At 42.6% G+C, this 13164-nt stretch overlaps 1 protein-coding gene across 1 annotated transcript in view; it reads right to left on the bottom strand.

Annotated features, from left to right (window-relative positions):
* ZC3HC1 (zinc finger C3HC-type containing 1) overlaps positions 1–13164 on the bottom strand; it is a 121338-nt gene that overhangs the window by 65373 nt on the left and 42801 nt on the right. The window contains exons 2-4 of the mRNA XM_069229337.1: positions 9729–9840; positions 9125–9275; positions 1701–1784 (exon numbers count right to left, since the gene is read on the bottom strand). Coding sequence (XP_069085438.1) covers positions 1701–1784; positions 9125–9275; positions 9729–9840 — 347 coding nt within the window. The remainder of the gene's footprint in view (positions 1–1700; positions 1785–9124; positions 9276–9728; positions 9841–13164) is intronic.

Raw genomic sequence — 13164 nt, 5'->3', positions numbered from 1 at the left:
TGGCACATACGGTGATATAGTTTGCGGCACCAGAACCAAGTGTTCCTGAATTGGAGAACCGACTAGTGTTGATTGTGGCACCAAGGTCAATTCCAGGATGGGCCCGGCACCAGTCTATGCATGGATGATGTCGGAAGTTACGTTGGCCTGGGCTTTGGGTCAGATCGGACCGAATTGGGGCTGCACAGAGAAGAAACCACAAGGCACTAAAGGCAGTGATGCTTAAAACTAAAAGGATCATAGACCAGTCCCCATGCCCTCCCAAATGTATCCACCATGGATTGTATGAAGTCAGACTGACCCACTCTTGGCACCGGATACTCCAGGTACATGGGTAACGACGCTGGCTGTGGCAGGGGAGGTGGTGCTGGATTTGGTGGAGGAGGTGGTGCTGGATTCGGTATCACCAGAGACAGTGCAGGGGATAGCTCCACCAATTCGACCCTTGGGTAGATGGAGCCAGAGGTTTCTTACCTGTTCCCTGAAATGACGAGACGAAGAAGAAAAATGCTTCTGCTTGCAATGCCTTTTCTTCTCCTTCTGACTTGGGTGAGGAAGATGACCTAGAAGGCAACTTTAACCTTGTTCATGACTTTGACCCTGACCTGGTTGATCAATGGCTAACAACTTTCTTGAGATTAGGCCATATAAAGTTTGGCTTTACGCTCCTTGATGGCCGTAGGTTGCATTTATCAATAGAATTCACACGAGACATGTTCTGAGCGGAGGCACTGCTGACACCTGTTGTGCAGGTCAGTGAGGGACATGAGTCCATCACATTGCCAACAAGATTGAAAGCTTGAGCATTTCGGTGGAGACACTGTTGTCCCTACTGCACCAGAGAAGAAAACAATTTTGTGAGTGAAAAAATATCACTGACAAGATTGAGTGCAACTCCGGACCACATCGAACGTGTGGAAAAAACAGAACTAACATTAGCATTCGGGCTCTGTTCCTATATAGCCCAGATGATGTCATCACAACTCCAGGTCTGTAGTTTACCGGATTCCGTTCTGCACCTAGGATGTTCAAATGTGAGGAACCCGCAGACAGAGGTGTCCATCAGAAATTAGGCTTTTACTCAAAACCTGGCCTTCTCATGGAAAATGTAGCATTAACTACACAGCAACATGCACATGCAACTGTACACTGGCGGGACATATTTTTGCTTTTTATATAGTATGGCCCACTTTAATACAATAATCCCCCAGGTATGTGGTCTCGGAAGGCACACTTCACTGCTGACTTGCCAAATATATTAATGTAGATTTTTCTACTTTTGTTTGCCATGAGTCAACACAGTACCGCCAAACTACAGTTAAATCAAAAAACACAATAGTTACTGTATTACATTTAACATTCATGCCACTGGTATAACTTTGTACCACCTTCTATTGACTTAAAGTTCAATAAATCAACTGATTAAAACCAAATAATCTCTTTTTGAGGACTGGGCAATGTATGGGATCTCACAATGCACACAGCTATAATACAAGTAAATTTAAAGTCAATGTGAATAAAGAATATCAGGAGGGACCCTGCAGAAAAGGCAAGTTTTCCACAGCAAGATCTGCACTATATCCAACTTCCACCAATTCCAATTTGCACCATGGCAGTCATCTAACAAACAGGGGTGAGAAACAGACAGGCAAAATAACCACGCCTGAACGAGACTAATGATCAATCTTGGGCAAACATACCTGGGCAAGGGCTGTCCGGCCAGAAGCAAAACCGCTCATGTGCCGTCCGCAAGGCAGTTTGAAGCTCTGTACACTTCTCTGCATCTAAAAACACAGACTATTTCATTAGCACGTGTCAATACCAAAAGATGCTCATATTCAATTGTTTATTGGTACAATGTTAGCTGCAGACTCAGGGATATTAAGGCAGATGTCTAATATTACATCTACACCATGTGACCCCAACCCATTCTATCTATGCTTTTTGTAAAGTTTGCACCCCACCATATGTGCCATCAAGGGAAGTGACTCATATATATGGGCAATTTAGGAAATAGATTTAGTAGTATGAGAGATACAGGGTTGACAGCATCTATGTCTACAGCAGCTCATGTTTTTCCTTTTACAATGCTCTAGGGTGGGGGAGTGCCAATGGTCTGGATGCAGGAGTCATGAAAGTACAGCGAGTCCGCTCTAACAACTACTGGGCCAAAAATGCTCAGGAAGTTGCTTGGTCCAAGTCAGTGTTACAAAGGCCATTTTTCCATGGCACAAATAAGGGGGGGAAGGAAGCCTAATGACTATTACCTGTGTGAATCAGTGAAATAAAGGTCACAATGAAAGTAACACCTGTGTAATGAAAGAGGGTTGGATGGCAGGAGTCTATTTGATTCATTTGTGTTCTAGCCTCAAAGCCATTTGAGTGGACTCATCCTGTGAGCCAATTTTCCTTCTGATGATGTTTCCCTAACCTGGTTGATAACCCTGAATCTATGAATTATCATACTCTTAGTGAGATCTCGACTGTATTCATTATTGCTATTTCCATGCTCAAACACAGTATGAATGTTCATGATCTACTGGTAGCATGCTGTTTACAGGCTAACCATCCTCAAATACTAGATCAGAGATTATTTGGGTTCAGATATTGCCTTAACTATTTTGGTGGTATGGGACCTGAGGAGGAGGAGAGAGAGAGTTCATTTTAATCACTGCTTGTCACATGAGGAATTGAGTCGTAGCTTTTATTCTCCACATAGTCCTCCATCTGCATTTCCATCCCATTTATTTTTAATCATTGGTTGGAGTGTATTGACTTCAATTTCTTTGTCTTTGCTTTGCTTTTCAGATTTTTGTTTTCAGATGGCCTTCTTGGTTCAGGGCTTTTTTTTGTTTCTTCTGAAAAACACATCTCAATACGTATTAACAGCATAAAAACACTCTGTAATACTAGGATGCATTGTCCTCCTTTTTTGGAACATTCAAATTCCCAGACAACTTGAAAATCTTAGTGTTGCTTAGATGCATAATGGTGCAATGCAGCATTCAGGCCATAAAGCAGTGTTCATTTTTGCTTCTAAATTATGGTTCTCTCTTTGCTGCACTATTCCTCTTGTAGAGATTGATTAAAATTGAGGTTGGTTTTTGTGGAAAAAACAAATCTGCGTAGTGAACCAATTGAGAGTTAGCTTACTTTATCACATTTATTGATTGTGTCTATCAACAGTGAATCTGTAAAACACTCTATGGTTCCCTTAATTGCCAAGGAATCAGTTGACACCAAATCTATACCTGGGACTGCTGATGCAATACTTACACGAAGACAAAGCAACACGTAAGCTGCAAATACAGACATAAGAAGCTGCACTTGAAGGCTCCGATTTATGATTATTATATTCAGGCTCTTCAGTCCTCTAATTTGGCTGTGAAACTGTTTTCTATTGTTAATAACTGTCTCAGCCACCGGAGCTACAAGCTACTGTGTACTAATGTGTACACTTCTGCTGACTTTGTGACAAATACCATAAATTTCAATTTCTTGTAGGGAAACTGCATTTCTGTCAGCCAGTAATTAGCACTGAATACCCCCCCCCCCCGATGGATGTGAAATGCCTCTCAGGTGCAAACAATAGGCTGACTTGAATGGGCAAAGATGACCACTCATTTTTCACATTCAGGTGTCAAATCCTGCTTGAATGCAAATTTTGCTTGACAGGTCCAATAGGGCTTTTTCATATAACACTAAGGAAGCACTTCAAAGACGCCTGCTTCACATGGGCTAATGTCAGCTGACACCTAAGAAGGGCCCTTCCTTTGTCCCCTGCAGCCAGGCAGTTTATAATCATAGTGGACTTCTTTTTTACATTAATAAATAATTTGTCAAAGCCTGGGTTTGCATATAACACTTGGAGCGTACTTCAAATGAGGGAAGCAAGAAGCCAAAATATTATTTCTGTAGCCACTGTGTCTGGTTGCTGAAAACCCTGCTTTCTTTTCTATCAGACTTCTGCCACTACGTTTACTGGGGGCACCGTGGCTGCTTCAATCTTGATTTTAGTGTTAGATGAGGAATGACATTAGGATTACCATTGTAAACCCCCACAGCCCCCCAGCCCTCAGAACCCAAGTTTAGTGTGGCCATTTGAAAATGCCCAAAGGGAGTGGGGTTAGCCCCTGGAACATTTACTCCATTGGTTAGGGGGTCCCCAGGGGCCATTCCGACCCACTAGCTCATGCCAGGCACAATTATGGCACTCCAGTTATCTACTGCAGGAAACTCCTGGACCTGTGGAAGATCAGAAGAGAGCTGAACCTGCTACCTGAGAAGAGTCTAGAAAACTGACCTGCTTTCCTTCTTATACCGAGGACAAAGAAGTGAACTCCAAGGGCGTTAAGTCAGACTTTCTGTTAAAGCTACAAGAACACAACAAGCTATAAGAGGTTCAGCTGCCAACTGTTTGCCTGCCACCTTTTGACATCCAGAGGGGCTTTAGAAGTGTATTCCTATGGTGTACTGGGAGTTAAAGGACTAAAGTCAGAAGGTAAAATCTTTGAGCAGGACAAACCTGATTAGTGTATCCGGCTTGCGATCCATTGCAAACAGTACCTTGGTCCTGTTCTACCAAAGACATTGACTATCAATGGCACTTTGTGCATCTTGGCTCTATTTTTATAGAAAAGTTCAAAAATCCATATCCATGGGTCCTCTTACTGGATTTTTGTCATTTTATTACATTTTACTCTATTTTTCTAATTCATTTTGGTTTTTTTATGGTTTTGAATTTCAACTTTATTACTGTTTTAGTTCTGCCTAAATACTTTACACATTGCCTATAAATTACGCCCGTCTGCTCTGTGAGATAATCTACGCTCAGTTCAGAACTTACTTCTCCGGGAAGGGAAAAACCTTAAAAAGGTTTTTACAGCCCTTCACACACCCTATTGGTATCATGCTTATTCAAAGAAGCACTTTGAATAGTCTTCTTAACAGGGTCTAGAGATTAAAGATACCTAAAGGATACCACGGCTTCCCTTTATTGTTGTGCGCCTTTGTCATCAATATAAATGTATCCTTTGAGTGTCTAATGAGAGGGTTAACTACACCTGTACCCTAGTTTCTTGTCTCTTGAGGGGTTGGGGAAGTAACCCTGGAAGAATAAGTTCTGAACTCAGCCTAGGCTCGTAAGGGTGGTAGGATCCATGAGCGTTCAACAGTTTAGACAGGGAAGCAGTATCCTGCAGTTCACCTGTTCACATAGAAAACCTCTCTCCCCTCACAAACAGAAATGTGGGTATAGCATAGTGCTCTCTGCCATAGCTACGAGGGAGTTGAGCTCAGGTTTATTTAGTGACATTAGTGATTAACCCTAACAAGGACTGTAGTTATTACCGGAGGTGGGTACCCACCTCCCTTGAATAATACCCCAATTTCCAAAATCAAAGGTTGTACCAATATTTTCTCACTCCAACTCTCACTGGGTTGATTACTTTTCCTACTGGACAAGTGTTAAATGGAACACTTAGTCACAAAACTTTAAACATTGAATAATTATATTTTATTTCTTTTTCTGAATCCGACTTGGCACAATGGATTTTAGACATGCAGTCTATCCCTCTTCTGGTACACTTGCTCTATTAAACAAATAACCCAGTGCACAAAGAAGACCCTTCTTTTCCCAATAAACACTCTCACTCCTCATGTATTGTTCTATTACATTTTCACGATGTAGTTTCTATTGTAAATGCAACCCTTACATCATCTAACTATCCAACTACCATCCCAATTGGTCTGCGTCCTAGTCTGACAATGGCGTTTTGGAGGATTCAGGAGCTCCAAAATGGTCGCTATGCAGGTGTTCTGGTCTCGCTCTTGAATGAACAATGATGTGTGTTGGAGTAGAAGTCATAAGAATCTAACATGCATCCAATAAAAGAACATTTTAGTATCCATGTTATGAATGTTCTATGTAGATTTTTATGACAACAGACAGTGCCATTGAATGGCCACATCTCTCTTTATATTGAATGCTTGTGAGTGGTAGATGCTAGAAGGCTATGAAATAATCACTGTATTTTATAAACTTGATTCAGGTAGAGAATTAATTCTCTATGTATGAATGTAAAAAGGTGACCTTGTATTGAAGAAAGGAAGATTTGATTCCCTGAAAGGTTACTTTGGTTTGTTTATTCTAATGAAAGGAATTGCCTGGCAACATGTTTTTTTCATTTTTCACAGATTAATTAAAACACTTATGCATGAAACTACTGATTCACTACTTTAAATAAAACTGGTGGTTAAAGTTCACCTTGTGCACATTTCAGATTACTAACTTGGAAAGCAAATGTTTTTTGTAATTTTATTTTCCAAAACATTGTAATCCAAGACCCACCCCATGCCTCCTCTGTTCAAAATATTGCCCTTTAGACTTTCACTTTGGCTGTTGTTCTTCTGTTCTATGGGCTTATGGGATGTTTCTTACTCTATACCTGGAAAACATTGGTTAAAGCAACATTTGTTTTCTCTAGGCTATGGTAACTCTTCAGATGGGTCTTCTGATCCTTTTGACTTGAGGTCATCATAGTCTACTAGGTGACAACTTGGTTTATTCTGAGAAAACATTCTTTTAAGGCCATATGGTAAAGGTATACTCTGCAATCACTGCAGTTTGGTATGGAGGATGTTTCTTCTATTATCTGGGGTTTGGAGTCAGGAATACTTCTCCTGTCTTGCTTAAGATCTCATCTGACTACCTGTAATTTCATAATGCTTTGAAGACCCGGCTTCTTTGCACCCTATGTGAATAAACTCTACAGGGAGTGCAGAATTATTAGGCAAGTTGTATTTTTGAGGATTAATTTTATTATTGAACAACAACCATGTTCTCAATGAACCCAATGAACCCAAAAAACTCATTAATATCAAAACTGAATATTTTTGGAAGTAGTTTTTAGTTTGTTTTTAGTTTTAGCTATGTTAGGGGGATATCTGTTTGTGCAGGTGACTATCACTGTGCATAATTATTAGGCAACTTAACAAAAAAAAATATATACCCATTTCAATTATTTATCATTACCAGTGAAACCAATATAACATCTCAACATTCACAAATATACATTTCTGACATTCAAAAACAAAACAAACACAAATCAGTGACCAATATAGCCACCTTTCTTTGCAAGGACACTCAAAAGCCTGCCATCCATGGATTCTGTCAGTGTTTTGATCTGTTCACCATCAACATTGCGTGCAGCAGCAACCACAGCCTCCCAGACACTGTTCAGAGAGGTGTACTATTTTCCCTCCTTGTAAATCTCACATTTGATGATGGACCACAGGTTCTCAATGGGGTTCAGATCAGGTGAACAAGGAGGCCATGTCATTAGATTTCCTTCTTTTATACCCTTTCTTGCCAGCCACGCTGTGGAGTACTTGGACGCGTGTGATGGAGCATTGTCCTGCATGAAAATCATGTTTTTCTTGAAGGATGCAGACTTCTTCCTGTACCACTGCTTGAAGTAGGTGTCTTCCAGGAACTGGCAGTAAGACTGGGAGTTGAGCTTGACTCCATCCTCAACCCGAAAAGGCCCCACAAGCTCATCTTTGATGATACCAGCCCATACCAGTACTCCACCTCCACCTTGCTGGCGTCTGAGTCGGACTGGAGCTCTCTGCCCTTTACCAATCCAGCCACGGGCCCATCCATCTGGCCCATCAAGACTCACTCTCATTTCATCACTCCATAAAACCTTAGAAAAATCAGTCTTGAGATATTTCTTGGCCCAGTCTTGACGTTTCAGCTTGTGTGTCTTGTTCAGTGGTGGTCGTCTTTCAGCCTTTCTTACCTTGGCCATGTCTCTGAGTATTGCACACCTTGTGCTTTTGGGCACTCCAGTGATGTTGCAGCTCTGAAATATGGCCAAACTGGTGGCAAGTGGCATCGTGGCAGCTGCACGCTTGACTTTTCTCAGTTCATGGGCAGTTATTTTGCGCCTTGGTTTTTCCACACGCTTCTTGCGACCCTGTTGACTATTTTGAATGAAACGCTTGATTGTTCGATGATCACGCTTCAGAAGCTTTGCAATTTTAAGAGTGCTGCATCCCTCTGCAAGATATCTCACTATTTTTGACTTTTCTGAGCCTGTCAAGTCCTTCTTCTGACCCATTTTGCCAAAGGAAAGGAAGTTGCCTAATAATTATGCACACCTGATATAGGGTGTTGATGTCATTAGACCACACCCCTTCTCATTACAGAGATGCACATCACCTAATATGCTTAATTGGTAGTAGGCTTTCAATCCTATACAGCTTGGAGTAAGACAACATGCATAAAGAGAATGATGTGGTCAAAATACACATTTGCCTAATAATTCTGCACTCCCTGTATAGGTGACTTGATTTACTCTGCTTTTTATACTGACACCAGGCACCCCGATTAATTATCAAATTAAATTTATTTTTCTGCACAGGAAATTTGAGAAAACTGCCCAGGGTGCCACAAGCAAGAGTTTCCAGAGTTCCCCTACAAGCATTAAATATTGTACTACTACCTTGTGGGGTTAGTGCTACAAACTGCCATTTCTCTTAAGGCTCTGAAATGCCTTAACATAGGCCGCCAAACAGCCAAGATCAGTGGAAGCTGCAGACGCCTTATCCTGGTCAATTCAGGTAGCTCATGCAACTTTGTGTAATTTTTATAGCACTCACAACCTAAGTGATACAAACTAATCCTTTCTGTGCCCACCTCACTTGCAAAAGGTTCTCTGTGGAGAGGCCAAGAATTAGGAAATCAGAGATAAATCCCACTGCAATAGTACACAGGTGTAAGATGGAAGTTGGAGGGGTGCTAGAAATGTACCATGCACTAAGAATATTGAATATTACACAACAGCACCATTAATGATGTGAACTGCCAGAATGTAACGCCTATCAAGGAGTGGATACAAATGGCTACTTAACACCAACATACTTATTGATGCCCTGTTAAATAAATCCTACAACTTGAATGCTACTGGTCCAATAAGCCCCGAGCCTTTGGATTCTTGAGGTCAATAAAACAATTACCATTGAACTGGATAATGTTAATGACAGATATTTAGCGTGCTACAAATCCAGAAGCTATGACACAAAGCACTATGTGAAAACAAGTAAACATTATTATACATACAGTTGCTGAAATCAAATGTTGGATGCAGGGTCATGCAAAGTAAGGCCTGGCAGCTGGAACACTTTAGCATGTCACTTTCAACGTTGGTCCAACCATACTGGGCGCAGGCCAAGGGTGACAGCTCATGAGGCTTCCCAGCCCACTTCAGGGAGTGCACAAGTCAAGGAAACACTCTTCCTACGTAAATCCATCATCATCTGAACACAGAGTCAAAAGAACAAGATTCATTCTGCAATATTACCACTGCCATTCCTCTAATATTAAAGCCGGGACAGTATACAGCACAGAACACAACCATCACACTATAGATGGAAGAGAAGAACATGAAGTATGCAGAGGAAGTGTGGACATCTGTTCCGCACTGTACTAAGTACAGGCAAGTGACCAGAGTGGATCAGAACTCTCAACTCACAGTCTTCAGTGACAATGGATGGGTGGAAAACAAAATGGGAAGCTACTCAGGAGCTACTTTTGTGTGCAAATGCAAATGCCAGGAATATTTGGTACAAAGCAGTCAGACTCTACAGGCGTCACCAGTGGAGCACTCATAAGTTAAGCAAGTCTTTAACTCCAACATCCGAAAGCTCTACTTAGAAAAGGATATGGTGAAGGTTTCTAATCGACTGAAGAATGCTTCCTTGCTGGATGTTTCACAGGAATGTGCCTTTATTTGACAGGATCCATTGGATGCCTCAGACTGGTCACAGGTTTCCTCCCTAAAATTGAAAATTCAACAAAGAAACAACTAAGTGGTATCTCCTATGCAGAATGTACAGTTTGTTGAGCTTTGGCCGTTTTTCCAGCAAGAATACTTTAAAAACTATATGCATTTTAGAAGTGGAAAACAAAAATATGAATAAATAAATCAGAACACAATTCAATCTGACTGTTGGAGGCATTTAACAAACTTCATTCTTGAGCTGTCTTCTAGATGGATGCACTGTGTCTGCCATTAAAAACAAATTTCCCAAGCCTCAAAAGTGGTGATAATTCCATAATGCTCAGACTGTATCTAAGGGAAATCTCTCGCTACAACACAAGATTTACTTTTAGCAGACCCTTTTGTCAATATTTCTTAAAACGAAAAAGAAAGAATATTCTATGTGTTGGGTGAGCTTGAAAGGTACTCTTCTGTAAACCCTGTAAACCAAGGGTGAACTTTAGTGTCGTCAAAAGGTCAAACCTGGGGTCAGCTAGTCTTCTGTATGGAGTGCCAGCAACAATGCCTTGGTCTTCAACCAATTCACTCTTTAACAACTGATGCCTAGAGCCTCTTTAACCCCTCCCATGCCCCGGGTGAGCTGTCTCGTCCAGGCACACAGTTGTCATGTGCCTGGGACGAGACCAGCTCGTCCTGCACCTGACCAAAGGGGGGAGCGCTAGCGCTCCCCGTGGACCTACCTCTCACACTCCCCAGTCGGGGATCGAAAGGGAATCGCTTCCCCTTCCACTACCGACCCCCCCCCCCCCGGCAATCTGATGACGTCGGCGCGCTGTCATCAAATGTTGCCTAGGATGCGCTCGAAGCCATTTGCTCCCAGTACGTCTATAAAAGGTGAGTCCTTCTCTTTTGGGGGTGTTGGGGGTGGGGGGGAACAGACACAGGGGGAAAGGAAAGAGTTTTTCCCTTTCCCCCGTGCCTGTTTTCAATGGATTCCTGCTCCACCATCGCGGACAAAGCCCACGATCATGGAGCAGGAATCCTCCATTAAGCACCAGGGACTTTAGTTTAGTTTTTTGGGGGGAGCAACCCCGTGGGCAAGGGTCCCACTAGAAACCAGGGATTATATTGTTAGTAATAATTGCCTAAGGGGGTCGCTGCCCTGGGGGCAATATTTTTTTTTATGTTTCGGCCCCCCCGGGGCTAGATCAGCCATGTTTTTGGCCGATCTCGCCCCAGAAGAGTTGAAACCCACTAGGCCCCAGGGATTGTGTGTTGTGTGTGTTTTGGGGGCACCCCTTCGGCAAGGGTCACCCCCCCCCCCCCAAAGGGGGGAAATTAGTGTTGGCCATTTCTGCCCCGTTAGCTCTGAAATTTTCAGGCAGGAGGGATGTGTACATGCTATCTACCATCCATGATGAGAGTACTTCCTGTGTGACTGTTTGGGGTCAGGTTTCCGAAGTGCGAAAACCTGCGTGCATTTTGGACTACAATAAATACATGGGTGGTGTTGATAGAGTAGATCAGAGGTTGGAACCTTACACTGCTCTTTGTAAGACTTACGTGTAGTAAGAAAAGTTGGCCATCCATTTATTTCATTTGGCAACTTTTAATGCTTTTATTGTGTTCAAGGACTGTTCACCTGAGTCAAGGATGAAATTTGTTACATTTCAGGAGTCAGTGATAGAGAGCCTTATTGTGGTGGAACAGGCAAGAGTTCCTAGAGTAGCACTGGTGGAGGATGTGGCTAGATTGAAAGATCGCCACTTTCCAGATCACATTCCTCCCACTCCCAAAAAAGACTTGCCCATTAAGAAATGTAGAGTATGTGCCCAAAGAGGTATCTGGAGGGAGAGCTGAATGTACTGCCCTGATTGCCCTTCAAGGCCTGGGCTGTGTGTGGCCAGCTGTTTCAGGAGTTACCACACCCAAAAACTTTTTGGGGAAATACAGAGAACGTAAACTGCCTGTTTTATATTTTCAGATGTTCAGTTTCACATTTCGGTCATGTTTTCAGTTAGAGCTTTTGTGTTTGTAATTTTGTACTTATTTTATAATTAGTTAGTGGTTTCTTTGTTCTTTATAAACAAACAAACAAGTGATGACGGTGTGCGTGGGCTGGCGCTTGGCTGGCGGAGCGAGTGGGCTGGCGCTTGGCTGGTGGAGTTAGTGGGCTGGCGCTTGGCTGGCGGTCTGTGTGAAGTGACATTTGGCTGGCGGTGCACACAGTTCCATCAGCTAGTGTGATTGCTGTATCAAGCGTGTGGGCGTATGTAAATGATGGGCCCTTGAGTGGTGCTGTCTGTCAATGCGAGTGTTGTAATGTGCTGGACCTGTGGCTGGTGGCGTGAATCGTCTTGTGCATGTCATGTATGAAAGGTCTGTGAATGGACTGTAAAGCAGTTGGTGCCTTGGCGCGGCTTTACAGATCACGAGCTGCGAGTCATTGGTCCAGTACTTTGGCCTTCAGTTTTTAACAGTGCATTTCATTTTTGTGAAATGTCTTGTTAATGAAATTTGATCTACTGAACCATCACTCACCCTCGGGCCAAATCCAACCAGTATGTGTGGTAAATATTACAAAACCTGCTCCGCTGTAATCAGGCATCGCAGCACACCTGTGACACGTTAGGTGTCTCAGGTGGGACCCAGATGATGAAGCATGCCACCAACTTGGTTGGTGGGTGAAGGGTCTTTTTAACATAACCTAAGTGCGTTTCTTTTCACAATTTTAGTGTTTGGAACATCACAGAAGTACGTGGACACATCAAAATTATATATTACAAAACTACCTGTGTTTGGGGGGGGAGGGGGCACCTATGTTTTTGGTCTCGGGTGTGGCCTTCATCTAGGGAAACCTACCAAACCCAGACATTTTTTTTAAACTAGACACCCCAAGGAGTCCAGGGAGGTGTGGCTTGCATGGATCCCCCAACATTTTCTTACACAGACTCCTCTGCAAACCTCAACATTTTCTTTACAAAAAAAAAAAAAAAAAAGCATATTTTCCTGACTTGTCTTTGTAGGATCACCGCTCCGGCACAAAATTCCTACTCTCCAGCATTCCCCTCAGTCTCCCAAGTAAAATGATACCTCACTTATGTGGGTCCCCAAAGCAGAGTCAGCCTAAAGATGTATAAAATAAAAATATGCACTTATAAACTCCCTGCACTATCCCCTCAATATCTACAGGGTTTTGGCCTTTTTCTGTTGCAGGCACCTGGGCCCCAACACAAGGGAGGTATCATTTTTATCGGGAGACTTGGGGGAGCACTGGATGGAAGGAAATGTATGTCTCCTCTCGGGTTCCAGAAGTTTCTGTCACCAAAATGTAAAGAAAAAGTGTTTTTTTAAGCCAGATTTTGAGGTTTGCAATGGA

The sequence above is a fragment of the Pleurodeles waltl genome, chromosome 4_1 (genome assembly GCF_031143425.1).
Source record: "Pleurodeles waltl isolate 20211129_DDA chromosome 4_1, aPleWal1.hap1.20221129, whole genome shotgun sequence".
In the NCBI taxonomy this organism is placed as follows: Eukaryota; Metazoa; Chordata; class Amphibia; order Caudata; family Salamandridae; genus Pleurodeles; species Pleurodeles waltl.
This window is presented reverse-complemented; position numbering and strand designations above follow the sequence as displayed.